Here is a 26,446-nt window from a genome sequence, read left to right on the forward strand (position 1 = left end):
TTTCTTCTAATCCTGTGCCTGTAGAGCAGAATTCTTTATTTAAAAGAGCTTATTTGTTTAGCTTTCCCTAGTGATACCGACCTTTTGAGAGGCAGATACTTATAAGATACTTTCAAAATACAATCAGACTGCTTTTTGTTGTCGAGTTTTGTAAGTCAGAAAGACGCACACTATGTATGTAAGGCAGGGTTCCTAGACTGTTATACTTGGTGTATTTTTGTGAAGTATTTCTTATTTTTCAGTATTCTTTTAAAATTGCTGACAGCAGGATGAGGTAGAATATCAAACATTGTGATTGTGTTATCCACTTGACATTAGAAGGGGAAAGGAGGTGATCTGAGGAGATGTATCTGGGCTTAACATTATTCTGTATGAATCAGCATCTAAAGTGTGCCACTAAGCAAACTGCTTGTTAGGTGTGAGCCTGACTAATTCTAGCATCCACATCTCAACAACACACAATTGATATACTAATGAGTTGCAGGTTTGGTGATGATATGTACAGATGATGATAATGATACATACGATCTTTCCCAGAAGATAGTAATACAGTAGAATAACTTCAAATGCTGAACTTGTTCATTGTAAAAGGCTATGGAGCGGAGGTGATTTTGTTTTCTGAAGGAGTGTATGCTATTTTTTTTTTTTTCAAATAGATGGAAAAATTGTGAGGCCATTGTGAGTGAGATTGGGGTGTGGAAGACAAAAAGGGATACAAAAGTAAAACAAGTCTGGGAAGAGAGCTTTATTACATCTGACATACTCCTAGGTAGAACAGAACAAAAAACTGAAATGAACAATAAATAAACCTACTACCACCCCTCTATTAAAGAGGTTTTCGGTTTAGTGGGGAAAACATCAATAAGAACTAGTGTCTGGAAACTGAATGAATTGGGTGTATGTTTTCAACAGCAGAAGTAATTTTTCATCTAACTTCCAAAATGCAGTGGCTTCTTCGGAGCACTTTTTTGAAGTATGGTCTAGTGGTGTTCTGGCACCTTAAACAGAAAGACAACAATAGAAGTTGCTTCCTTCTGGTTATAAACATGAAAGTAAAGTGATACAGGTGATGCTGGGCCTATTGTCTAGAAGATTTGGGGTTTTTTCCCCCACGCTTAGGGCAAGTGTTGTCTGTTTATGCTTCTGTTTTAGACAGCACGATGAAAATGTTCTTCCTGCTCACACAAAGAGCTAATTAGCCACTTTCTACCAGAATGGTTAGGGACAAGAGTTCTTGAACCTAAAATTATTCTCCCTGGGGTGATTGCCCACACAGCTACTCAGTTCATACCACAGCCTTTGTCCAGGGTTTCCTCTGAGTTGTCCGCTGCAGTCTCCGCTTGGCAATAGTACCCTGAAAACTCAAGTTTGTTCCTGAAACACTGACGTATTTCATTTCTGCAGTTAAATGTGCTGTTACTTGTAATGATTTTTTGGTGCCATAAAATGAAAACTGTAGATTAACTCAAGTAAATCAACAGGATTAAAAATCCTGCTCTTAATCTGTTTTGTGGGTGTCATTCCGACAGAAGAGACAGATTACTTTCCTCTTTTTTATGTGTATGAGGTTTTGTTTGTTTGTTTGTTTTAAAAATAAATTCTCTTCTGACAGGTGTCTGCTTTGGCCATAGCCAGTGGAAACGGCTTATTACTTAAAGGAGGGAAAGAGGCAGCACATAGCAATCAAATCCTTCATCATCTGACACAAGAAGCACTCTCCATTCACGGAGTCAAAGATGCAGTGCAACTAGTAAGTGCCTAGAATGAAATCAACAATATTTTGCTATGGTATGTGTAAAATGTATGGGCAGAACTTGAGAGTTCCAACCATAGACTGTTTGTATTGCAACTACCACAGGTGAACACAAGAGAGGAAGTAGAAGATCTCTGCCGTTTGGATAAGCTGATAGATCTAATCATTCCACGTGGTTCATCACAACTAGTCCGGAATATCCAGAAAGCTGCTAAGGGAATCCCAGTGATGGGACACAGTGAAGGGATCTGTCATGTGTATGTGGACACAGATGCCAGCGTTGAGAAGGTCACGCGAATAAGTAAGCTGGGAGGGAATGACTGGAGTCTCATGAGTGTAATTGAACTTCATATTTGGATTATGTGGTGTGGTTATGGTAATTGATAATTTATGTGCTGTTCAGAATCTTTGTCGTAAATGTTATGTAACCAATTATCTACTCTTAAACCTCAGTCAGAGACTCAAAGTGTGAATATCCTGCTGCCTGTAATGCTCTGGAAACTCTCTTAATTCATCGAGACTTGCTGAGAACCCCGTTGTTTGATCAGATCATAGACATGTTGAGAGTAGAACAGGTTAGTCACTCATACTTGTGTTTTGTTTTGTGGGTTTTTTTGTAACACTTTAGAAGCATTTGGTCTGGCTGGTGTAGCCCTGTTTAGTTTTGTGCTGGCATAACACTTAAGTTATCCATATGCCTCTTTATACACATAAGTGAACTTATGGAGAGCTTTCTTTGCTTCTCCACACAACCCCAGGTTTTTCTATAGGAATGATCTGAAAGCAGCTTCTTCAGGACAGCTGCGTGCCATTATTTGGATACGAATATTTCCTTTTATATAGCAAAAATAATCTTCTGCCTTAGAAGTGCATATACGCAACCCTTTCTCTACCCTTCTTAATTCTGACTTAATTGCTGTGAATCTCCCAGACACAAAGCCTCTTCTCTAATGTATTCATTGAGCTTCTTAGCCAAGTGAATTCCCTTTCTGTTTTTCTCCTTTCTGATTCTGCTTCGTCCACATTTTTTTTAAACCTTTTATCTTGCATGCCCTTTATCCCCACCCATTTTCCTTCCTAGTATGTCAAAGGAATAGTGAGCAGCCAGTATACTAATTAGTTGTATTGACATGGGTAAGGTTTTGTCAGTAAAGGTGGCAGAGGCATCGGGAGAGATATATCCATGAAGTAGTGTGAATTGCATGTAAATTGAGGATTTTCACATAGCGTTATGTAATTGGCAATTAGAGTGTACAGGCAGTGATTAATGCAGGTAAAACAGGCCATATGTTTTCATGATGTTGAAAGGGTCATAGTAGAAGCAGCTGATAAGCAGTCAGGAGCAAGTCCTCACTTAATGGACTTTTTTTCATGTCTTGTTTGGTTGGTTCTTGGGAAGGGTGGAGTGAAGGATAGATGCCTGGTTTTTGGATGAGAGGAATGCGAGGACTAGTGCATTTCCACCATCACCCACCTAGCTCCTCATACAGTGAGGAGGATGTTACCTCTGTATAATCTGACCTGACAACAAGAAACATGCAAACAGTAGGCAGGATTATGCAATTAAAGTAATTTATAGTTGCAAAAGAAAATGCAGTTTGACAGACACCTTCTTAAAAGCCTTCAGATTTCAAATTATGCACATTTGTACCTTATTTCCCATTTATGTTTGTCTTGTCAAAATTTCCTGTGTTTCATTTGCATGGGGATTTCTCTGCTGTATCAGTTCTAAATTATCTCTCATTGTTTAGGTGTCTCAGCTGCTGTGATTAAACTCAGAGGTTCATAATTCGTTAGATCTTCTTTATAAAAAATGAAAAATATTGGCATGAGTTTTCTTGTTTTGTACCCAGTAACTCCATTGTGTCTGAAACACATGGCGGGGTGGGGGTGGGGGGGGCGGTGTATCAGTTTACAAAACAAAAGGGTGAAAGCCATTCAGGATCTTAAGTCTTGTGGGTGCAAACTTGGAAGCATTCCTGTAGTTATTCTCTGCACTGCAATTGCTTTCTTAAAACAAGGGCTGGCTGCAATATTTTAGCTGTTTTCTCAGTACTAATGTACTGTCTTCCTTCCTGATGACTTTCTCTCTAAGTGATGTGCTTGCTTTAAATAATTTGAAATGAGTCCTGAATTAGGGTCATGTCATTACAGCATGTCATGATAGGTAGCCAACCTAGCATATCAGCTGTTGTACCTTCTCGCTAGATCACCAGTCTGCTAAATTTCCCAAAGTGTAAGATTATTTTTCTTACACTTCACGCAGTGAACGTTTGATTCACAAATGTTGTGGGTTAACCCCAGTCAGCAGCTAAGCACTATCCAGCCGCTCACTCACTCTCCTCTGTACCTAGTGGGACGAGAGGGAGAGAAAAAGAGGAGCAAAAGCAAGTAACCTCGTGGGTTGAAAGAAAGATAGTTTGATAAGCGAAGGAAAGAGGAAGAAGAGTAGAAAAAAACCCCAACGACCACCAAACAAAAAACCCAACCCCCAGAACCCCACACACGTGAGGCAAAGCTAATTACTCATTATCTGCCACAAGTAGACCAACACCCAGCCAGTCTCTGGGCAACGCCTACCTTCTTCAGAATCCCCCTCCCCTCAGTTTGTATTGCTGCTGCTGCTCACAACATTATATGGCGTGTAATATCTGTTTGGTCAGTTTGGGTCAGATACTGTGGTTGTGTCTCCTTGCAGCTTCCTGCACATTCCCAACCTTCTTGCTAGGGAGACAGAGTAAGGGGAAGAGAAAGCCTTGATGCTGTACAAGGCTCTGTTCAGCAACAGCCAAACCATTGCGTTTTTTCAATGCTGTTTTAGTCCCAAGTCCAAAACAAAGCACCGTAGGGACTGCTGTGAAGAAAGCGAACTCCATCCCACACAGAGTACAAGAAGCCACACTTTCACTTGGAAGGCATTGGTATGGTCAGCAGCACAAAAAGTTTCTGGTATTGCAGGTGAAGATTCACGCTGGCCCAAAGTTTGCATCTTACTTGACATTCAGTCCTTCGGAAGTGAAATCTCTCCGCACAGAATATGGGGACCTGGAGTGCTGCATTGAGGTGGTGGACAGTGTCCAAGAGGCTATTGAACATATCCACAAGTACGGAAGTTCTCACACGGATGTTATCATCACAGAGAATGGTTAGTGATCAGTCTGTTTACTTAAGCTACTGTTTTAGTTTGACTGACAATTCTTGATATCAGTCTACTTACACTGCAGTAGTTGTTCTTCTCTTGGGATTGTGGTAGGCACAACCAGCTGGAGGCCTATGAGCGAAAAGCACCTGCAGTCCTGTTTAGCTCTGAGAAAACATGTTGTGTTTTCTTGTTCCAGGATGTTAAAGAATGTGCCTGAGGATTTGGCAAATGGCAAGTCGGCACATCCTCTTGCCAGGCAAATTGTTTTGTGTTCCTGCAGACTTGCCGCCATCAGAGGGTTTTGCAGGAACATCTCCCAAATGCTGGAGATGTCCTTAGGCCTCTGAAGGCTGATGAGATGAGCTTCTATAGTAGCTCACTGGAGGGAATAGGGATTTTAGGGAAGATCAGACTTTATCCACTTTGTTTTTCCTTGTCATTTTTATATCTTGCAGAAAAGGTCCACAAATGTTTTACCCCTACTGCTCCCAGTCCTTTACCTTCTACTTCTGCATCCCTACCTAGTATAAAAGCTGCATTTATCTCAATTTGCAGTTTCTTGCCTCTTTGTTGTAGCTTGTGCTTCTTTGTGCAACTCTGTTGCTCCCATCCCTAGCACCTGTCTTGCATGCAGTTTGAACGCTGTGCCAGTTCAAAACCTAGCTAAAGCTGTGCCCAGCCAAAGACTGACTCTCAGACCAAGCCTGGAACTCCTGAGGGTCAGCTGCAGTAAAGTCATGTTGATCTGCGGCTGATCAGTGTATGAGTCGAGCAAACTTCTGTTTCTGTACTTCCTGCCGAGCCTAAATGACTGTCACTAAAAGGCATGCATTGGATATTGGGATCTGGTGCACCGGTCACTTGCTAGGGAGTGTACTGGAAATGGAGCTGATCTTTAATGTTCATCTTGTCGCTAAGGGCGACTGACCTGCAGCTCACAGTCGTATGGAGAATGGAGTCTTCCAGAGCATTAAGACTTGCATAACTCTACTTGAGCTTGCTCAGGTCTCATTCTGTGTTAAACTGGGTTATTTAGCTGATTTCATGTGGTATTTCTGCATTGCATTTCCCAAATATTACCTGCAGTAGCAATTTTTCATTATCTGGAACAATTCCATGTTTGAGATTAATGGAGAGCTGACTCTGTAGTTTGTCTCAGTTTGACTGCGCAGTGTTGTCTGGGGAAGCTGTCCTTTCTCCTCAGTCACACAACTATCCCTGTTTGCAGGTTCTAGACTGGATGTATTTCGAATTAGACCTTTTTTTGCTTTCTTCTAATCTTTGCAAGCTTCTTGTAACATTTGCAGCTGCGTCTATTTGATAAGCTTACTGGGAAGAAGTTATAAATGAACATGTCTTAGCACAGATTGTTTAAATACTGTCTGATAAGGTTGCATGTGAAAGCTGTGTTGTTATACGTGTTCACTGTATTATGTTGTATTTATTGGAGTGCATGATCATTCTGTATGTACTGGATTTTATTTTTCTTTCTGCCTCTTTCCCAGAGAAAACGGCAGAGTTCTTCCTCCAGCATGTGGACAGCGCTTGTGTTTTCTGGAATGCCAGTACTCGATTCGCTGACGGCTACAGATTTGGACTTGGTAAGAGAGAAAATACTGCAGGAATGTGACTGCAGGATTTGCTGTTGTGTGAGAAGTGTGGCAGTCTGAATCCTGGAAGATAGGATTAGTCTCTGCCATTATTGTCTAATACAAGGTTTTCAGGAAAGGTACTGTAGGAAAAGTTGAAGCCTAGACATTTCATCCATGCGGAACAGCATATAGCTTAATCTTTCATGCTGGAACTAGCTAATGCTGCTGTACAGACTATGTAGATTAATTTAGCAGTAGGGAGCAAAGATGTTTTGGATCCTTTGAAGCTCTATTCAATCAGAATGAACTATGTTGCACTCATGTAATGACAGAGCAATGCAACGCAGGATCTGAAACTGGTGAACAGTTTTTGTTTGTATTTCTGATCGTGCTGTAAAGAATGCCATTCTTTGTTCCTGCTGGGCAGACTGAGCTGTTGTCCAGTGTGCCAGTCCTGCAGTGTTGAGGAGTTAAAGGCAGGAGCCAAACCTAGTATTAGTTGCTTAAATAAACAGGGGCACCTACTGTGAATTGCATAAGATAAGGGAAACATTTCCTGAGGTAGAAACTCTGAAATCTCCATAGCAGGCTGTTACTGTGCCATCTAGAACACTCAGTGTTCCACATGATTAAAAAATTCTAGTTAGGGTCTTGTAATATGTCCTTTTTTATCATATTGAGGAGAAAAGATCACAATCTTGACTAATTTAGCTCTGTGTTTTTTTGGGTTTTTTTTAAGGATTACACCCTTACGAAACAAGTCTAAGATCCATATATGAGATACACCTTTTTGTTGCATCTTTCTCTCTAAAAGTAACTCTGTAGCAGCCAGAAGTATAAACATTACCATTTATAATGTAATAGTTAAGCTCCTCTAACTTTTAAATCACGTAAACATAACTTCTGGTATTCGGCGAGGAGCAGAGAAAGGCAGGTCACTGAAAGGCAGACAGTTGTTTTTACGTGAATGTGCAAAACTGCTTAGTATGAAGTGAACATCTTCTGAGGACTTGTCTTGTGTGTTTCCTGCAGGTGCTGAGGTGGGAATTAGTACTTCTCGTATCCATGCACGTGGACCAGTGGGAATTGAAGGACTCTTAACTACGAAGTGGTTGCTGAGGGGGGACAATCATGTTGTTTCTGACTTCTCAGAGCATGGGAGCATGAAGTATCTTCATGAGAGCCTCCCTCTTCCTCAGAGAAATACCAACTAAGAACATCAGGCTGAGGAGGAAACCCCAGGGGTATAAATATTTCCTGAATATGTTCAGGCTTCAGGGTGCTCTTTGGAGAGGGAGTTTGTTTTTCATCTTCAGGAACATTGATCTCAGTCACTGTGCAGTACAATGAATACAAAATGATCGCATCTCTGAGATTTTTTTTTTTTTTTTTTTGCTGACTCTATTTCCTTAAATAGTACCTGCAAACTGACCTCCCTTTTCCCAAAGACAGACGTCTTCAAAACATACAGGTGTAACACAAGGAAAGATTTAAATATCTGCTGCATTCTTTTTTTATCCCAGTGCTCCCTATAGCAAATATGCTTGGTGGTGAAGCATTTTGTTTGTTTGTTTGTAAGTCTTTGTTTTATTCAAATATCTGTTCTGGAGAGCAAACTTGATAGTTGTTTTTTTTTTTTTCTTCAGTCTTGTGATCATGACAGCTCTTGAAAGCCAGAAAGCTTTACACTTACTTTCTTTGTATTTGATCACTCTTGTGATAAGGGGAGAGATGTTCCAAATGCATAGTAAGCTTTTGACCAAGAAACCTTTTATATCTCATTTCTTTATATTGTTGGCTATTGTAGGTAAATAACACAACTGTCTACTGTGTGAATTTTGTTACTTGTACCAAAGGTTTATCTTTCTTTGGTTTTATATAAAACTTAACCTTCTACAACCCCTCCTCCAACAGCACTCCTACTTCGACTTGGCTTTTTCTGAACAAAATTCTGCAGAAAAGCATTTCTTCATGCACTAGGGTGAGTGGGCTCACACATATGCCCTGCAGTGAGGTGCTCAGTGCAGCTCTTCCTTGATCGCTACCGGGCACAGCTGGCGGCTTGGCGCTCCCCGCAGCCATTCTCAGCACAGCTCTATGTTACTCACATGACAGCGCTGCAGTACACCCTGCTCTCTGACGCACCACGGTTCAACGGCGTGTGTGGCCGGCTCCAGCTCTCAGGCGCTGGGGCAGTACCGATGTGGTACCATGCTGCGAGGGCACTGTCTCCCTTTCTGCCTGCTTCTCACAGCCATTACTTCAGCTCCTTCTCCTGCGCCGTTGGTGGCTAGCACATGCGCGACGCTCAGGAGTCCATTCTAGCACACCCCTCTCTGCTGGTCCGTGCGTGCAGGATGTACAGGGAGAGCATGGCAGGGCACAGGCCACATTTCACCTCCCCACAGATTCTGAGGGCCTGCGAACGCTGGTGAGGTAGCGAGACACTCCAGTAGCTGCAGGTGTCTCCTGGTCACTGGATGCAGTGCGATGGGGCAAGGGAGCTCAGCCCAGCACCAGGGCCTGTGACGCAGACCCTGCCGGGAGCGTGATGAGGGGGGCTTGCTGTCATTGCAGCAGCTGCTGGTGCATGTGCTTGGGCCCAGGGACACCAACAGCCGGGAGCAGTGGTCAGGGCCTGGAGCAGGGCAGTGGTGCGGCAGCTCGGAGGATGGTGCTGCCGGGGTGTGCCTGCCCAAGATTGCTGGCGAGTTGCAAGGAAGTTGAAAACCGACTGAACAGATGTAAGGATATTTTGAATCGGGCATGATAAACCCTGAGAGTTTCCCAAGAGCTGTTACTGGGGAAGGAGGAAGATGGAGAAAAACAGATCCGCTTACCCCACTCAGGGTACTTAGAAGCCTCCCCGCCCACCAGCACAAACCACAGATGCCTCCCTAAGAATTAACACTTCTCCTGAGCCTTCCCCAGCCCTGCTCGCCCCGCACAAGCCTGCCTGTAGCACTGAGCCTCACATCCTCTGCTGTCTCTCTGGGCACACACGCAGCCACCCACAGGACCCATACGCACTCAGCATCCCTCTGGGGTGGGACCCTCACCCCTGAGGCAACCCCCTCTTTCCATCTTGCACACTTCTCCCCCCTCCTCCCCCCATCCACCCAAACAGCCCCTAAAAGTTCTGAAACCACCCATAAGTCCTGTACAAAGCCCCCAGTGATCTTCCCACCTATTTTAGCCTCAATGCTAAAATACTCCATCCTCTGCCCCAACTTTTTTGCCAACTCCAGAACCTTCACCAAAGTCCATCCTGTTGCCTCAGAAAAACCCCAAATGCTGTCCTAACAGCAGCAAGCTAGCTCTTGAATACACTTTATTCTCATATACCAAGTCATTAGAATCAATTAGGGGAAACAGCAATCTCACCAGAAACTTTCTACAGCAGGAGGAATTTCAGCATGGACTAAAGTAACTTATGTTAAAAATGCTTGTTGTTTTTGTCTCCCAGGGGCAGCACTGAGGATTAAGTCATCCATTCCTTCCCTGCAGGTACCATTGAATGTATTTGGCTTAGCTTTGCTTTGGTTGGTTCTGTTTTGTTTTATCATATATGCATATGAACTATATGTAATACTTACTTTTTAGGGTAAATGGCATAGCTGAAGTTGAAGAACTCGGAAGAAGGTAAGCCAGCTGAAGAATAAAATTAAGCGGATCAAGTTATTTCTGTGTCCAAACAAGAGAAACCGCCTTTATCCTAGTGGGGAAGGATCACTATTAATAGTTATCAGGATACTAGATCATGAACATCTAATTCAAGCTTCACGTATAACAGAAAGTATGACATATACATACATTTGTGTGCACATGATTGTATGCATCAATGAAGTCTTGTAAAGAGCTGTAAGACACCAAGTTATTTTCTTAAGTGGATGTCAGTTAAGTGACCGGAGCTACAAAAGAGGAAGTGATAAACATCTGAAATGTAAAATTCTCTGGGTAGTGCTGAGAACAGAATACACAGTGAGTCCCAGGCCCTTTGGTCTGTGTCCCCCTGTTCCCTGATCTAGTCCCTCCCTGCCTTGCTCTGTGTGTCCCCCCCTCCCCCCCAGTGCTGCCTGCCTTTCTGCCTGTCCCTCTTTCCATCTCTCTGTTGCACTGTTCTTCATCCCTCCCTTCTTCTCTCCATACCTCCTGCATCCTTCTGCCTATCCCTCCACCTCTTCCTACTCAAGTCCCTCTTTACCCCCTTCCAGTCCCTCTTCACCCCCCCTTCCATCCTGCTGCTTGTGTGTCCTTCCTATCTGCCTGACTCTTAATCTCCCTTTTCCTCTCCTCTCCTCTTCATCCTTCTATCTGGGACTATACATTACTCTCTTCTGCTTTCTGTCTCTTTCCAGCTTTCCAACCTTCTCTTTTTCTCTCCATCTCTCTGTACAGCTCCACATCTTTCTGTTTTTCTCTCCATCGCTTGATCAGGCTCTCCATCTGCCACTTTATTCCCCCTCCCTTTGGCCCTCCAACCTCTGTCCACCTCTTCATTGCTCTCTTTGCTTTTGCATCCCTCTGTCCACCTCTCCATCTCTCTCTGCCTTGCTATCCTGTCTGCCTTGCTCCCTGTACCTCTGTCTGGCTACCTGACCCTTGTTTCCACTCTATGTATTCTTCTCTATGGCTCTCCATCCCTCTTTCTCTCCACAAATCTGTTTACCTGTCCCTCTGATCCTCTCAGTCCCTCTGATCCTCTCAATCTCATCTTAACTTCTTGTCTTTGTTCTCCAGCCCTCTCTCGGGTTCCCCATCCCTCTGCATCTACAAAACGCTGTTCATCTCTTTGGGTCCCCATTCCTGTTTTTCCTTTGTCCATCCCTCTGTCCGCATCTACATCCCTCTCTTCCACTCCCTTTCCTTCTGTCTGGCTCCCTGATCCCCTTTTCATCCCTCTCTTCGGTTCCCTGTCCCTCTGTCTCACTATCCATCTACCTCTTTCTCTTGCTGCCTGTTTATCTTTTTGTCTTTCTAGCCATCTCTGCTGATCCCAATCCCTGTTGTTCTGTCTGTCCCTCTGTCAGGTTCTCCATCCTTCTGTCTCTTCCTGTCATTCTGTCTGGTACCCTATTGATTTGTTCGGTGACCTTTCCCTCTTTTCCTCTCTTCATCCCTTTGTCCACTTCTACATCACTCTTTTGCTTTCTTCTGCTCCAATCCCTCTGTTTGGCCCTCCATCCTTCTCTTTCCCCTCCTACCCAGCTCCTCATCTCTGTGTCCAGTCCGTGGTCCCTCTCTTTCTCTTCCCATGCCTCTGTCCACCTAGCCATCCCTCTTTTTCCTTATCTATCTGTTTGTCTACCTCCATCTGTCTCCTTGACTCCGCCTCTCTCTGTCTGGCTCCTTGTCCCTCTCTGTCTGCACTCTTCTGTTTGCCTCTCGATCCCTCTCTTTCTCTCTTCCACTCCTGTTCTGCACTAGGGCAGCTGGGAGGCTGGTGAGGTGGGAGAGAGAGATCTCAGTAAGAAAGGCCTGACAACAAATGGCTTGATGAGATAGAGTTATAGTAAATGGAGTTACATCAGGCTGGCTGCCAGTCATCAGTGGGGTTCCCCAGGGCTCAGTTTTAGGGCCAGTGCTCTTTAATAAATGACCTGGACACAGGAACCAAATGTACATTAACTAAGCTTGCTAATGATACTAAACTAAGAGGAGCGGTTTAGTTATTAGCAGTTAGTATCATTTAGTAATGATACTAAACTAGGACTCCCTCAAGAACGGAGAGGCTTTACAGAGAGATCTGGATAGATGAGAGCTGGGCAATCGTCAACCGTATGAAATTTAACAAGAGCAAGTGCTGGGTTTTCCATTTGGGATGGGATAATCTTGGTTATACATACAAACTGGGGGATGAGAGACTGGAGAGCAGCCCTGTGGAAAGAGGTCTGGGGGTCTGGGTTTATGGCAAGTTGAGTATGAGTCAGCAGTGTGCCCTGGCAGCAAAAAAGGCCAGCCGTATCCTGGGATGCGTCAAGCAGGTAATTGTCCCACTCCACGCTGCATTGATGCAGCCCCACCTCAAGTACTGTGTGCAGTTTTGCGTGCCTCAACAGAAGAAGGACATTGAACTGTTTGAGTGTGTCCAGAGAAGAGTGACCCAGACAGTGAAAGGTCTCGAGGGCAAGACGTACGAGGAATGGCCGAGGGTCACCTGGCTTGTTCAGCTTGGAGAAGAGAAGGCTGAGGGGTAACCTTATTGCAGTCTGCAACTTCCTCAAGAGGGGCAGTGGAGGGGGAAGTGCTGATCTCCCCTCTTGTAACCAGTGACAGGACACGGGGAAATGGAATGAAGCTGTGTCAGGGGAAGTTCAGACTGGACATTAGGAACAGGTTCTTCATTGAGAGGGTGGTCACAGCACCCAGCCTGTCAGAGTTCAAGGAGCATCTGGATGATGCTGTTAGTCTAGGGTTTAGTTTTAGGTAGTCCTGCGAGGAGCAGGGAGTTGGACTCAATGATCCTTATGGGTCCTTTCCAGCCTGAGATATTCTGTGACTCTGATTCATTCTCTGTCTCATATTTACCTCCTTTTATGCTTTACTCAGCTCTAGGACTGCAGAGTGCCAACATTCATACATCTCTTCCCTGACTTGATTAAGCATTTTAAAAAATGAACATCCTCACTTAGCTCTTTAGTGAGACACCCCCTCCTAAAACACCTTTCTGTGGTTCTGAATAGCTGTTTTTAAGTTCAATTTTATTAAAATCAGCAATTGACCTATTAATGTTTATCTCAAGCAGGGATGAGCTGAACGGATTTTAAAAACATCTGAATCTCTTTGAACATTAGAAGTTATCAAATTTAGAACCTTTTCAATCAAATGACATGGAAGTGAACCATGAAAACCACTGAAGCATCCTTGGCTTTGAACTTCGCCTTCTTGAGTGCAAGCCTCCATGGAAACAGCTCGTGTGATCCTCAGCACAGTGCCGCTTGAACTGCCCAATTTTATCGCTGCTACCTCTCCTCTATCTATGTCATGAGTCCCTTTCACTTGCCGGATGTCCACCCCAGACTTTGAGCCTCACGTCTGTTCTCTCATTTGTTTTACTTCCCTTCTTTTTCTTGTTTACTTTCTCTGGTATATTTGTCTGCCTCCTGACAATAAGCCTTGCCTTAGCAGCTGGACGTGTTTTCAGATACTTCGTTATTTGTCTAATGCAATGCAACTGCCAGTCTCAGTGATGGAGGACAATACAAGGAATGATCCCTTGCCATCAGCTGATGGCTGGAGAACCCAACAGATGGTTCTCAATGCAAGCATGCGCACTGCACACTTTTCCTGTTTAATTTCTGTATGTGAGCAGGAAGGAGTTCTCTGATTTTGGTACCGAAAGGAACAACTAGTCAGATAAAAGCCCTGTTCAATTTAGTTTTATTGGCAATAGCTCTCTGAAATAGAAGGAAGAAATGTGCAGAATTCAGGGGAAAACACACACACGCACACAGACACACACATCATCCTAGTGAACTGACTGGCCAGGTCCAAGGACCTAGGATGTCAGGGCTGCCAACACCATAAAACACACAACACAGCTGAGTGGGCTGCCCTGGCCTTCCATGTTACCGCAATAGGTTGCCAGGCGAGTCGCTGTGGGAGGATTCCAGAGCCCATTCCCAGCTGTCCTTCGCCAGCCACACTTGTACACTCCACCGCTGCTCAGCTGAGCCCACTTGGACTCATGCTGTGTTTTTCCTGATTGCATTAAAAGCCTATATCTTCCATTTGTAGCTGATTCCTGCTGACCTTGGCTGTGTCTTATTCATCCTTCTTCAGTCACACTGAAAGCTACAAGGCGTGCTTCAGCCTACATGGCAACTGTTTCACTGTGGGTTCACACAGTTTGTATTTTGAGCATCCAGTGCTACCTAAAGCATGGAGAGATTTCTTGGTTCTTTCAGCATTAAAAAAAAAAGAGATGACATGCATTTCCCAACATTGCACTTTTTGTTGGCTAGAATCACTTTAGTGAAGATAACTGATCTTGCATCACCGGAGTCACTTCTTGACTTTCTCTGAGATACTGCTTGCTTTTTCTAGAGTGACTGGTGGTCCAGGCAGTATCTCAGAGAATCAGATCCCTGAGCTGTTGAGTGTATTCCTCATTACTAGTATGCATATTAGTTTCCAGTCGTCACAAACCAAAGGAGTAGGTTCTAACAGTAGCGCCCTGCCTGATGCTATACTTAAAGGCAGTAGCACATATGTGAGTGCTTCATCAGCTTGTGAGATACAGCCTGAGTGGGCGTAGCCAACAAGAGTACTGTGTCCAGTTCTGGACTCCCCAGATCAAGAAAGATGAAGAGCTACTGGAGGGAGTCCAGCGGAGGGCTACAAGGATGGTGAGGGGACTGGAGCATCTCCCCTACGAGGAGAGGTTGAGGGAACTGGGCTTGTTCAGCCTGAAGAAGAGAAGGCTGCGAGGGGACCTTATAAATGCCTACAAATATCTGAAGGGTGGGTATCAGGAGGATGGGGCCAAGCTCTTTTCAATGGTGCCCAGTGACAGGACAAGGGGCAATGGGCACAAACTGAGGCACAGGAAGTTCCGTCTGAACATGAGGAAGAACTTCTTCCCTCTGAGGGTGACGGAGCACTGGAACAGGCTGCCCAGGGAGGTTGTGGAGTCTCCTTCTCTGGAGATATTCAAGACCCGCCTGGACAAGATCCTGTGCAGCCTACTGTAGGTGACCCTGCTTCGGCAGGGGGGTTGGACTAGATGACCCACAGAGGTCCCTTCCAACCCCTACTATTCTGTGATTCTGTGAAAAATCAGATGACTTTTGCTTCGTGCACTTTTCTGACAGTACGCTTTTTCTTTTGCTCTCATCAGTTTCAGACAACCCAGTTCATATGCCTGCCTTTAAAGCTGGTGAGTCCAGCTCAGTATTGACATTGCCATCAGTCCTGTAGCTTTTCCAATTGCTTACCTATTAAACATTAGCCTAAGTGGATTTGTGCTGAGCTAAAATTTCCAGAGTGATCAATACCAAGGAAGCGCCATTTTCAGACTCTCTGGGACCAAGCAGCAGGAAGGAGGACAGGGAAAAGCAGGGAGGTTTTGCTTACCTGTCTCCCCCCTGCTGCTTTCTTTCTCTGGGGGCATTATTGATGGCAGCAGTGGCGGGCAAGTGGCTTTGATGCTTGTCTTCCCACTTTCCACACGAGGTGCTGTGCCACTGTACTGAGGATACACTGCCATCTGCTTCCTCTCAGGCAGGGATAGCTGCCAAATTCCTTCTGAGGTCAAAGATGAGAGGTTTATTGTCCACTGATGGTAGATGCCACTGGCTCAGGCTCACAGATGAGATGGCCCGAAAATGCATTCAGGAACAGTTCCCAGCAGGAATCAAAAGATGCTTCTGCTGTAGCAAGTGCAACATTAATTACAAATGTGATTTTGCATTTGCGACACGACATCTACTCCGTGTACTTTGCAGCCACTGAACTACTTGCCACTTCTTCAGCAGCAGGTAAGGTTTCCAGGTCCAAACCTACCTACAAGAGGAGGTGGTTTAAGGCACCTTTAGTCTCCTCATTAGCAGCAGCTGTTGAGATATGCCATCCCATGGGCTCAGGTAAATGGTTCCTACCTTTCCTCCCTCCTCAGGTGTGGTAGGGCTGTGTTCTCTGCATGTGCCCTCAAGCTGCAGCTGATGAAGAAGCAGCCAGAGCAATGAAGCCACCACTCAGCAGGACTGGGAACAACAGGAGCTTGGGACGGACCCCAGCCCTCTTGCCTCTTAGTTCCTTAAGAACAGGATCACCTTCAGAAAATGAAGGTCATTCCTATTTCAACTGGTGCACCATTGGCCACGCTCATTAGGAAGGGAGGGGGCCTGGGAAACATCTCTCCCAACAGCAGCAAGGCAAGTAGTAAACTGGAGGAGGAAGTAGAAAAAGGGTAGAACATGCTCAAGGATTACATCTTGGCACGCACAGCACGCATCTTCACAAGTCACGTCACACTGGCTTGTGGTAAATCAGAAGCTGTTGATCTAACGGGAAACTTAAGGGAACCGGAGGGACAACCTCCTGGAAGCTTTCTCTGCGACGCAGCAGGCAGCAGCGACAATAGCGTGGATCTCCGCCGGCTCGGTCATAGACGCCTTGGAAAACGCCTGGAGATTTTCAGAAGCAGGAATCGCAGCAGAAAATTAAAAGAAATTTGTTCTGTTGGCCTCAAGGGATCCAGGCCTTTTTTTCAGCTCTGCATCTTTCGGCCCTTCCTAAAGCGAGGAGCTTTGTGTCGCAGACGGGGGCTCTGCGGACCCGCGCCCAGCGGCGGGGGGAGCCGCGGCTCCGCACCCCCGTGCTCGCTGCTGTCCCCTGGCGAGCAAAACGAGATACTGCACGCGCGGCGCCGCACCGCGCTCCACGTAGCCGTCCGTCGGTAACGGCAACGCGATGTTGCGGTGCCTGTGGGGTGATGACACCGCGCTCGTTGCGGTCTCCCGGCAGGGAAAGGCCGCGGCCGCCATGCGTGCGCGGAGCCGGCGGGCGCGCAGAGCGCGGAACTGCAGGGCCGATGCCGCCCTGGCCAAGCGCCGCCCGCCGGCCGCTCGCCGCGGCTGGCTCGTGGCCGAAAGGCGACACTGCAGCCCGGCGTTTCGCGCAGGGTCTGGTCCCTCCGGCGCGCCGTCGGCGCATGGCGCATGCCCGGTACCCCGGAGCAGCATGGCGGCGCCCTGGCTGCTGGTCCCAGGGCGGTGGCGGAGCAGAGAGGCCAGCGGTGAGGCGCGGGCTCCCCTCCGGCGGGTGCGGGGGTGCGTGGTGGCTGCCCGAGGGTGATGGGACGGGAAGCTTGGAGCCGCCCGCTGCGGCAGGCTGCAGGTGTGCTGGGGGCGAGCCGGGTGCGGTCAGCCCCGGGGCCAGAGGCGGGAGGTGACGGAAGGGAAGAGGGGAAGGAGGCGGGCACCCCCCCGCAACTCGGCAGCGCTCCCCCGGCCCCGCTCGCCCCGCGCAGCCGCCCCCAGCTCCAGCACGTCCCCTGAAGCCTGTCCCGGAACCCCCGGCCTCCCCCAAGGCCCGTGGTGCGGGCGGCACGCTGGCCCTCGAGCGTGCCTCAGTCTCCCTTAACGCGGTCGCCGCTGTTTCTTTCTATGTGGCAGGGGCTGTGCTGAGGCCGCGTTTGTCCGTTCCTGCCCTGGGGATGCCGTTGGCTGCGCCCGCTCCAGGCTTGTGTGAGCTGAGTGGCTGCAGACAGGAGGTGGCGCGGCTGAAGCTTGCAGAGTCCCGAGAAGGCTGAAGAAGAAGAAGAAATGGAAGGCCACCTGGCTGGCAGCTGCTTGGCGCTGCAGGCAGGAGAGAGCCTGCCTCTGCGGGTGAGGAAGGCTCCCTCTTGGTAGCCCGCAGCAGGCGAGGCTGCCAGCGTGCCCCGCAGGGTCTGTATGTGTCACCAGCAGCGCGGTACGGCTGTGCAGCACCTGATCGAGGCTACGTGCCTAGGGAGCCTCGTTTCCTAAGGGTTGCAAGACACACATTTTCTGTTAGGTGGAGGACAACCAAGCGACCAGATTTATGGAAGAGGAAGGGAGGAGAGAAAGAGAGAGAAGCGTCTGAAGTGGTAGAGTCTCCTAGCAGTGGCAAGAGCAAGAGCTGTGGTGAGTCCCAGGCTTGGGGCCCTGTCGCCCCTGTTCTACATCCTGGGCCCTTCTGCCCCTCCCCTGAACCCCTCTTTCCCATGCTGCTATGATTTTTTTTTTTTTCTTCCCTGGACATCTCCTGTCTATTCTTGTGTCCTGCTCCTGCTCCCTGTCCCTCTTTTTTTTTCATCCTCTTTCTCTGTCCTGCAGCCCACTGCTGTTTTTTTCCTTTTCCAGCCGCTTGTCCTGATCTGTATCTATCTCTGTTTTCCCCACAATTTCTGTGGCCTGTTCCCTGGTGTTCTTTTCCTGCCTATACGTGCTGTTCCATGTCCCTGTCTTCCTTCTCTTTGTCTCTCCTTCCTTCTCTTTCTATCCCTCTGTCTTGCTCACTGTTGCTGTTTTTTTTCATTCTGTAACTCACTGTCCCTGTTCTCCTTCCTGTTCATCTCTTACTCTCTCTGACCCTTTGTGCTGCTCCTAATACCTCTCTTTTTTTTTCTCCAGCCCTCTGTGCATCTCATTGTCTGTCTTTCTCTCTCTCTCTCTCGTTGTCATTATTCTGGTCTGTTGCTCTGTCTTGCTTCCTGTCCCATTGTTTCTCACTCTATCCCTTTGTCCCACTCCCTGCCCATATTGCTATTCCTTTCTGTCCTGTTGACCATCTCGGGTGTTTCTTCTCCATCTCCATGCTGCCGCTGTCCTGATCTTTCCTTCTCTGCCCTGCTCCCTGTTGCTCTTCCTGTCTCTTTTCCTCTGTCCCTGCTGCTTTTTTCTCCATCTCTGTCCAGATCCCTGTCCCTCTTTTTTCTTGCTGTTATTGTGCCCTGCTTTCTCTTGCTGGTTTTTCTATCCTTTCTCTCTCTGCCTCATTCCCTTTCCCATCCTTTATTTCTCTGTCCCCCTGTCCAGCTAGCTGTCCTTTCCTTCCTTTTTCTCTTCCTCAGTATTTTTTTCTTCTCCATACTCAAGATGAACCACTGCATAATCTTCCCCAGCACTAGGGTCAGGCTGACAGGTGTGTAGCTCCCTGGATCCTCCTTCCGGCCCTTCTTGTAGATGGGTGTCACAATGACAAGGCTTGTCCTTCTCTTTCCCCTCTTTATCGTTCCCCATCCTTCTCGCCTTTTTTCTTTCTCTTTTTATCCTTCTGCGCCAATGCTGCTTTCTCCACCTCTGCCCTGCTCCCTGCCCCTTGTTTCCTCTCACCATCCCTCTGTCTTGCTTCCTGTCCCAGGTTTTCCTATCTTTTCTCTGTCCCATTGCCTGTCCAGTCGTTTCTTGGTGTATGTCCCTGTTGAGCTGGCTCTCCTTTTTTTCCTTTCTCTCCTCCTCTGTCCTGCTTCCTGGCACTTTCTTCTCTTCCTCTGTCTGTTCTCTAGCCCCTTGCTGCTTCACGCCCCCCCGCCCTTGGTCTCTTTGTACAGATCTGACCCTTTCTTTATTTCTTGGTCCCTTAGTCCTGTTCTCTATACTTTTTCTCTCTCTTGTCTGTGTCCTGCGCCCTGTCACCATCTTTATCTCTCCTTTCTTCCTCCTCTCCTCCCCCTGCCCCCATCTCGCTCTCCCTCTGTCCTGCTTGCCAGCCCTGCATTTTCTTGCTCCATCTCCTATTCTCTATTGCTCCTCGTCCCTATTTTTCTTGATTTCTCTACCTCTCTGATCTTTTCTTTTGACCTTTCTTTCTCTCTCTGCTCCTCGGTCTTCTCCCTTGTCTTATTTTTCTCTTTCTAGTCCTCTGTCCTGCTCCCCATCGCTTATTTTCTTTCTCCATTTCTCTGCCCTGCTCCCTGTCCCTCTGTCTTTCTCCATCCCCCTGTGCTGCTCCCCAGCAGTATTTTTCTTTTCTCCAGCTCTCTGAACTGCTCCCTGCCTCTAATCTTTTTCTCTCTGTCATTTTTTCTGCTTTCCTGGAGCTCTCTCTCTCTGCAATCTTGTGTCCTGCTCTCTGTTTATACCACACTGTCCTGGTCCCCATCCTTCTCTTTTGCCTCTCTGTCACTCTGTCCCTGTCACTGTTTTTGCTTTCTCCATCTTTCTCTCCTGCTGCCTATCTCTGTCCAGTTCCGTTTTTGGTTCTTTTTTCCCTCTCAGTTACATTGCTATTCTTCCTGTCCCCATTTTTTTTTCTCTCTTCATTCCTCTGCCTTCCTTTCTGTTCCCTCCCTCTCACTCCCTCAGAGTCCTGTTACCTGTCCTTCTCCCTGTTGATTTTTTTCCCTCTTATTCTATCCCTATTGTGCTCCCTAGAAGTACTTTTTTCATTCTCTGTATTTCTGTCCTTCTGTCCATCACTACTTTTTTGTTCTCTATCTCTCTCTCCTGCTCCCCACTTACCTTTCTCTCCTTGTCATTCTTTGCTTTTCCCTGTACCTCTGCTTTTCTGTATCCTTGCATCCCACTCCCTCCGTCTTGCTCTGTCACGCTGTCTTCCTTCTCATCCCTGTCTTTTTCTTTCTACCTTTCCGATGTGTGTGTCCCAACCCCCCTTTTTTCGTGTCCCAGTCTTTCTACACCCTTCTGTCATTCTCCTCTTGCTCTTTTTCTCTCTCTCCCTCTAATCTGCAGCCCATCGCTATTTTTTCCTCCTCCATCCCTTTGTCCTGCTCCCTGTCGCTCATTTTCAATTTCTTCCTTTCTGTCCTGTCACCTGTCACTATTTTTTCCTTTCTCCATCTCACTCTGTCTTTCTCCCTGTCCCTGTTTTTCTAAGTCTTCCTTCTCTGTCGCCTAGCCTGTCGTTACATTTTTCTTTCCCCATCTCAGTTTGTCTGGCTCCCTGTCCTTCTTTTGTCATTCCTCCCTCTCTGCCACGTTGCTTGTCACTTCTTTCCTTTCTCTCTCCCTCTCTGTCTGTCTCGCCGTCCCCATTTTTCAACTCTCCTCCTCTGCCTGGTAGTCTGCCACAGTTTTTACTTTCTCCATCTCTCTCTGTCCAACTCCCTGTCTCTAATTTTCAATTCCTCCCTCTCCCTTCAGAAGCTGTCAGGACTTTTCTCCTTCTCAGTCTCTCTGTTCTGGCTCCCTGTCCCTGTTTTGTAATTCTTCCCTCTCTGCCGTGTTACCCATTGCCATTTTTAGTTTCTCCATCTCTCTCGGTCTGGCTCACGGTCCTGATTTTTTAAATTCCTCCCTCTCTGCCCTGTAGCCTGTCACTTCTGAAGGTCGTCTTCTCCACCTCTCCACCTCGGAGCCCTGTCTGGCTCCAAGCCCCTCTTTTGCAATTCCTCCCTCTGGACCCTGTGGCCTGTTGCTTTCCCCCTCTTATTTTTCTCTCTCTCTCTCTGACTCCCCGCCCCTGTTTTTTCATTCCTTCCTCTCTGCCCTAGAGCCCCTTGGTAGTTTTTTCTTTCTCTGGCTCTCTTTCCAGTTCCCAGGCCCCGTTTTTCAATTTCGTTCTTCTCCACCTTGTGCCACAGTATGATTTCATTTCTTTCGCCATCTGTCCCTGTCTGGCTCCCTGCCAGGATGTTTTAATTTCTCCTTCTTCGTCTTGTATCACATCACAGTTTTTTGTTTCTCTGTGTCCCTCTGTCCAGCTCCCCGTGTTTACTTATTTTTTTTTAATTCCTCCCGCTCTGCCCTGTACACGTTGCTCTTTACATTTTCATTCCTGGACATCTCTCTGTAGATTGCTCCCACTCCTGGTTTTTTAATTCCTCCCTCTCTGTCTGTCATGGTTTAACCTGGCAGCTGGCAACTAAAAGCAGTAGAGAGCCGCTTGCTCAGCCCCCTGCCCTCCCCAGCGGAATGGGGAGGAGAAATGGACAAAAGGTAAAGCTTGTGAGTTGAGATAAAAGACAGTTTAATAAGACAACAAAAGAAATACTACTAATAATACTAATACTTCTACTATTACTAGCAATAATAATAATGATAATAATGAATATGCAAACCAAACTATATACAATATAATTTTTCTCACCAGCTGACAGCCGATTCACAGCCAGTCCCCAAGCAGCGATCACAGAACCTTGAACCTGGAAATTGTGAATTTTGCTAAATTCCCAAAATAGTTTGACCTCCCAGCCAAGAGAGGATTCCAACTCATGGAAATGAGAAGAGCCGATTCTGGCCCCCTGTCCAGTCCCCATTCATAATCTGAGCATGACATCTATGGTATGGAATATTTCCATTGTCCAGCTTGGGCTAGCCCTGTAGCCTGTCCCTTCCCCCCCACCCCCCCACCCCCTTTTCTCCATCTCTCTGTGTCCGGCTCCCTGGCGCTGTTTTTTATTTCCTCCCTGTCTGTCTTGTAGCCCATCACTGTTTGTTTTTTTTTCTTTTTCTCCATGTCTCGCTGTCCAGCTCCTGGTCCCTGTTTGTTAATTCCTCACTCTTCCCTGGAGCCCACTGCTACTTGTTTCCATTCTCCGTCACACTCTGTCCAGTCCCCTGTTGCTATTTATGCATTCCTCCCTCTCTGCCTTGTGGCCTGTTTCTGTGGCCTGTTGCTTTTTCTGCCTTTCTCTCTGTCCGGCTCCCTGTCCCTGGTTTTTTAATTCCTCCCTCTCTGCCCCGTCACCTGTATGATCTTTTGTCTATCACTTTTCTTGGTCTCTCTCAGGCCAGCTCTTTGTCCCTGTACATTGATTGTTCCCTCTCCACTCTGTAGCCTGTTGCTTTTGTCCTTTCTCCATCTTGCCGTCTCTGGCTCCCTGATGACCTTATTTTAGAATTCCTCCCCCCACGCCACTTCTTTCTGTATGCATTGCTATTCTTCTTGCTCTCCAGCTCTTTTTTCCAGTTCACAGTCCCTATTTCTTAATTCCCCCCTCTCTGCCCTGTAGCGTGTAGCTATGTGGTTTGTTTTGTGTTGTTCCCCCCACCCTTGCCACTTCCCTCCATCATTCGCTGTCCCAGCTCCCTGTCCTTGTTGTTTCATTCTTCCCTCTCTTCCCTTTTCTTTGTAGCTTTTTTTTTTGTTTTTGCCTCTCTCTCTCGGTCCTGGTCCCTGCCCCTATTCTTTTTTCCTTCCTCTCTGTCGTGCTGCCCATTGCAAGTTTTTTTCTGCACCTCCGTCCTGCTCCCTGTCCTTCTTTGTTGGTCTCTGTCCTGCTCCTTCTTCCTGCTGCCACTCTTCCTCTTCCCCCTGCTGCTTCTTTCTCCATCTCTGTGGGACTGTCTGTCCCTGTTCTCTCGCTGTCCCTTTCCCTGCTTCCTCATTACACTGCTGCTGTCCAGCCAGCTGTCACTTTTCTCCTCTCTTGTAATGTCCTGCACCCTGCTCCTTATTTTTGGCAGCCTCTGCTCAGCAGCGCATCACTCCAGGAGCTGACCGACCGACTGTTCTCCACTGGACCAACAGGCGCAGCTGCGGGAAGGACTGCCGAGGTGTCCAAGGGGCAGGGGGAGCTTCGGGGGCCCTGAGCCCTGGAGCAGACCCGCTCTCAGGACTGGCTGGGTGCGTGACTGAATAAACACCAGCGGTCCGCTTTGCCCTCCCGGCTGTATTTGTGCTTCCTTTGCACAGGGCAAGGGGCTGTGTCAGAGTCCAAGAGAGGAGGGGACAGACTGTGGGGCTTGGGCAACGGCTCCCTGTTCCTGATGGGCTACAGCCGTGGGCCGGGGCCGGGGGAGCCCCAGGTGTGGGCAGTGAGGCTGATGGCGAAGGCACCTCCCTCTAATAGGGGGGGCTGCCGGTGGAGGGGCTGGAACTGCCCTGTGCCGGCTGACTATGGAAGGGCCGGTGCGAGGCAAAGGAGGAGTGGAGCCGTCGCCGAACGTCGCCGGGCTGCAGCGAGGGAGAAGGTGAGCGGGGGGGGCGGGCGATCGACCAGTGGGTCCCGGGGAAAGCTCCTAGGAGGGCGGCGTTACCTGCTGGGGGGCGGCTGGGAGAGCAGGACCGTGTTGGAGGTAGGGTGCGGCGGGTGTGCGGCGCCGAGTCGGAGCCGCGAGTCGAGTGCTGCCCGAAGGTGGGTGGGGATGCGCCGCCGTGTTGGAGCCGGGCGGCGGGTGCTGCCCGGAGGTGTGCTGTGGAGCGCGGGACTGCGCTGGGCGCTCGGGGGTTACCGGGGGTCTCAGCGGGGGGGCACGGTGTCCCCACAAGCTCAGGCAGCAGGGAAGGTGCGTCTCGCGGCGTGCTGGGAGCTGTAGTCCTGGGCCGCGGGGCTCGCGGTCGGCCGCGTTGGTTCCCCGGGGCAACCGGGGGAAGAGCAGTCTTGAGGCCCCTGGCTGCTGGGAGACCGTGGTGTGATGGCCAGGGCAGGCCGGGAAGGTGTCGCTTTCACGGACGTCGCTGCCGGGCAGCCGTATTGCTCTCGGTCGCAAGCGGCGTTGCACTTAGTGCCGCCACGGCCCCCGTTGCGCAGGGCGAGGCGTAGTTTTGTTGCCGGTTTCGTGCGTTTTCCTGCAGACTTCGGTCTGTGCTTGTGCCCTGAAAAGGGGTGCGGGAGCGCACGGCCTCGGGCTCGCTTCTGCCACCAGGTGGCCGGAAAGCGGTACTGTAGCGCGCCTGCCGCGCAAGCGCGCTGGCTGCGCTGGGCTCACTGCTGCCACCGGGTGGCTAAAAAGCGGTACCACGGCGCCCGGCCGGCCGGGCATGCGCGGTGGCGCCCGGCCGGCCGGGCATGCGCGGTGGCGCCCGGCCGGCCGGGCATGCGCGGTGGCGCCCGGCCGGCCGGGCATGCGCGGTGGCGCCCGGCCGGCCGGGCATGCGCGGTGGCGCCCGGCCGGCCGGGCATGCGCGGTGGCGCCCGGCCGGCCGGGCATGCGCGGTGGCGCCCGGCCGGCCGGGCATGCGCGGTGGCGCCCGGCCGGCCGGGCATGCGCGGTGGCGCCCGGCCGGCCGGGCATGCGCGGTGGCGCCCGGCCGGCCGGGCATGCGCGGTGGCGCCCGGCCGGCCGGGCATGCGCGGTGGCGCCCGGCCGGCCGGGCATGCGCGGTGGCGCCCGGCCGGCCGGGCATGCGCGGTGGCGCCCGGCCGGCCGGGCATGCGCGGTGGCGCCCGGCCGGCCGGGCATGCGCGGTGGCGCCCGGCCGGCCGGGCATGCGCGGTGGCGCCCGGCCGGCCGGGCATGCGCGGTGGCGCCCGGCCGGCCGGGCATGCGCGGTGGCGCCCGGCCGGCCGGGCATGCGCGGTGGCGCCCGGCCGGCCGGGCATGCGCGGTGGCGCCCGGCCGGCCGGGCATGCGCGGTGGCGCCCGGCCGGCCGGGCATGCGCGGTGGCGCCCGGCCGGCCGGGCATGCGCGGTGGCGCCCGGCCGGCCGGGCATGCGCGGTGGCGCCCGGCCGGCCGGGCATGCGCGGTGGCGCCCGGCCGGCCGGGCATGCGCGGTGGCGCCCGGCCGGCCGGGCATGCGCGGTGGCGCCCGGCCGGCCGGGCATGCGCGGTGGCGCCCGGCCGGCCGGGCATGCGCGGTGGCGCCCGGCCGGCCGGGCATGCGCGGTGGCGCCCGGCCGGCCGGGCATGCGCGGTGGCGCCCGGCCGGCCGGGCATGCGCGGTGGCGCCCGGCCGGCCGGGCATGCGCGGTGGCGCCCGGCCGGCCGGGCATGCGCGGTGGCGCCCGGCCGGCCGGGCATGCGCGGTGGCGCCCGGCCGGCCGGGCATGCGCGGTGGCGCCCGGCCGGCCGGGCATGCGCGGTGGCGCCCGGCCGGCCGGGCATGCGCGGTGGCGCCCGGCCGGCCGGGCATGCGCGGTGGCGCCCGGCCGGCCGGGCATGCGCGGTGGCGCCCGGCCGGCCGGGCATGCGCGGTGGCGCCCGGCCGGCCGGGCATGCGCGGTGGCGCCCGGCCGGCCGGGCATGCGCGGTGGCGCCCGGCCGGCCGGGCATGCGCGGTGGCGCCCGGCCGGCCGGGCATGCGCGGTGGCGCCCGGCCGGCCGGGCATGCGCGGTGGCGCCCGGCCGGCCGGGCATGCGCGGTGGCGCCCGGCCGGCCGGGCATGCGCGGTGGCGCCCGGCCGGCCGGGCATGCGCGGTGGCGCCCGGCCGGCCGGGCATGCGCGGTGGCGCCCGGCCGGCCGGGCATGCGCGGTGGCGCCCGGCCGGCCGGGCATGCGCGGTGGCGCCCGGCCGGCCGGGCATGCGCGGTGGCGCCCGGCCGGCCGGGCATGCGCGGTGGCGCCCGGCCGGCCGGGCATGCGCGGTGGCGCCCGGCCGGCCGGGCATGCGCGGTGGCGCCCGGCCGGCCGGGCATGCGCGGTGGCGCCCGGCCGGCCGGGCATGCGCGGTGGCGCCCGGCCGGCCGGGCATGCGCGGTGGCGCCCGGCCGGCCGGGCATGCGCGGTGGCGCCCGGCCGGCCGGGCATGCGCGGTGGCGCCCGGCCGGCCGGGCATGCGCGGTGGCGCCCGGCCGGCCGGGCATGCGCGGTGGCGCCCGGCCGGCCGGGCATGCGCGGTGGCGCCCGGCCGGCCGGGCATGCGCG

General features: G+C 51.0%; 1 protein-coding gene and 2 long non-coding RNA genes across 8 annotated transcripts in view; 2 read left to right on the forward strand and 1 right to left on the reverse strand.

Moving 5' to 3' along the window:
- Nucleotides 1-8,407, forward strand: part of ALDH18A1 (aldehyde dehydrogenase 18 family member A1) — a 41,708-nt gene extending 33,301 nt beyond the window's left edge. For all 4 annotated transcript variants that reach the window (XM_075424010.1, XM_075424013.1, XM_075424011.1 and 1 more), the window contains 6 exons: nt 1,613-1,750; nt 1,859-2,054; nt 2,207-2,328; nt 4,712-4,898; nt 6,401-6,496; nt 7,520-8,407. In XM_075424010.1, the coding sequence (XP_075280125.1) occupies nt 1,613-1,750; nt 1,859-2,054; nt 2,207-2,328; nt 4,712-4,898; nt 6,401-6,496; nt 7,520-7,701 (921 nt within the window). In that variant the 3' untranslated portion in view covers nt 7,702-8,407. The remainder of the gene's footprint in view (nt 1-1,612; nt 1,751-1,858; nt 2,055-2,206; nt 2,329-4,711; nt 4,899-6,400; nt 6,497-7,519) is intronic.
- LOC142361678 (uncharacterized) lies at nt 884-15,863 on the reverse strand. Its single transcript, XR_012764323.1, has 3 exons — nt 15,563-15,863; nt 10,084-10,138; nt 884-998 (listed from the first exon to the last, which is right to left on the reverse strand). It is a non-coding gene; the product is annotated as an uncharacterized LOC142361678 (long non-coding RNA).
- Nucleotides 15,864-17,106: 1,243 nt separating this feature from the next.
- LOC142361681 (uncharacterized) lies at nt 17,107-23,522 on the forward strand. 3 transcript variants are annotated; one of them, XR_012764326.1, is made up of 4 exons: nt 17,107-17,225; nt 17,605-18,096; nt 18,289-22,197; nt 23,323-23,522. It is a non-coding gene; the product is annotated as an uncharacterized LOC142361681 (long non-coding RNA). The 3 variants fall into 3 exon arrangements; XR_012764327.1 differs by having other exon boundaries at nt 17,109-17,225; nt 22,007-22,197; XR_012764325.1 differs by lacking the exon at nt 18,289-22,197 and having other exon boundaries at nt 17,111-17,225.
- The last annotated feature ends 2,924 nt before the right edge of the window (nt 23,523-26,446 follow it).

This window comes from Opisthocomus hoazin, chromosome 6 (genome assembly GCF_030867145.1).
Source record: "Opisthocomus hoazin isolate bOpiHoa1 chromosome 6, bOpiHoa1.hap1, whole genome shotgun sequence".
Lineage (NCBI taxonomy): Eukaryota > Metazoa > Chordata > Aves > Opisthocomiformes > Opisthocomidae > Opisthocomus > Opisthocomus hoazin.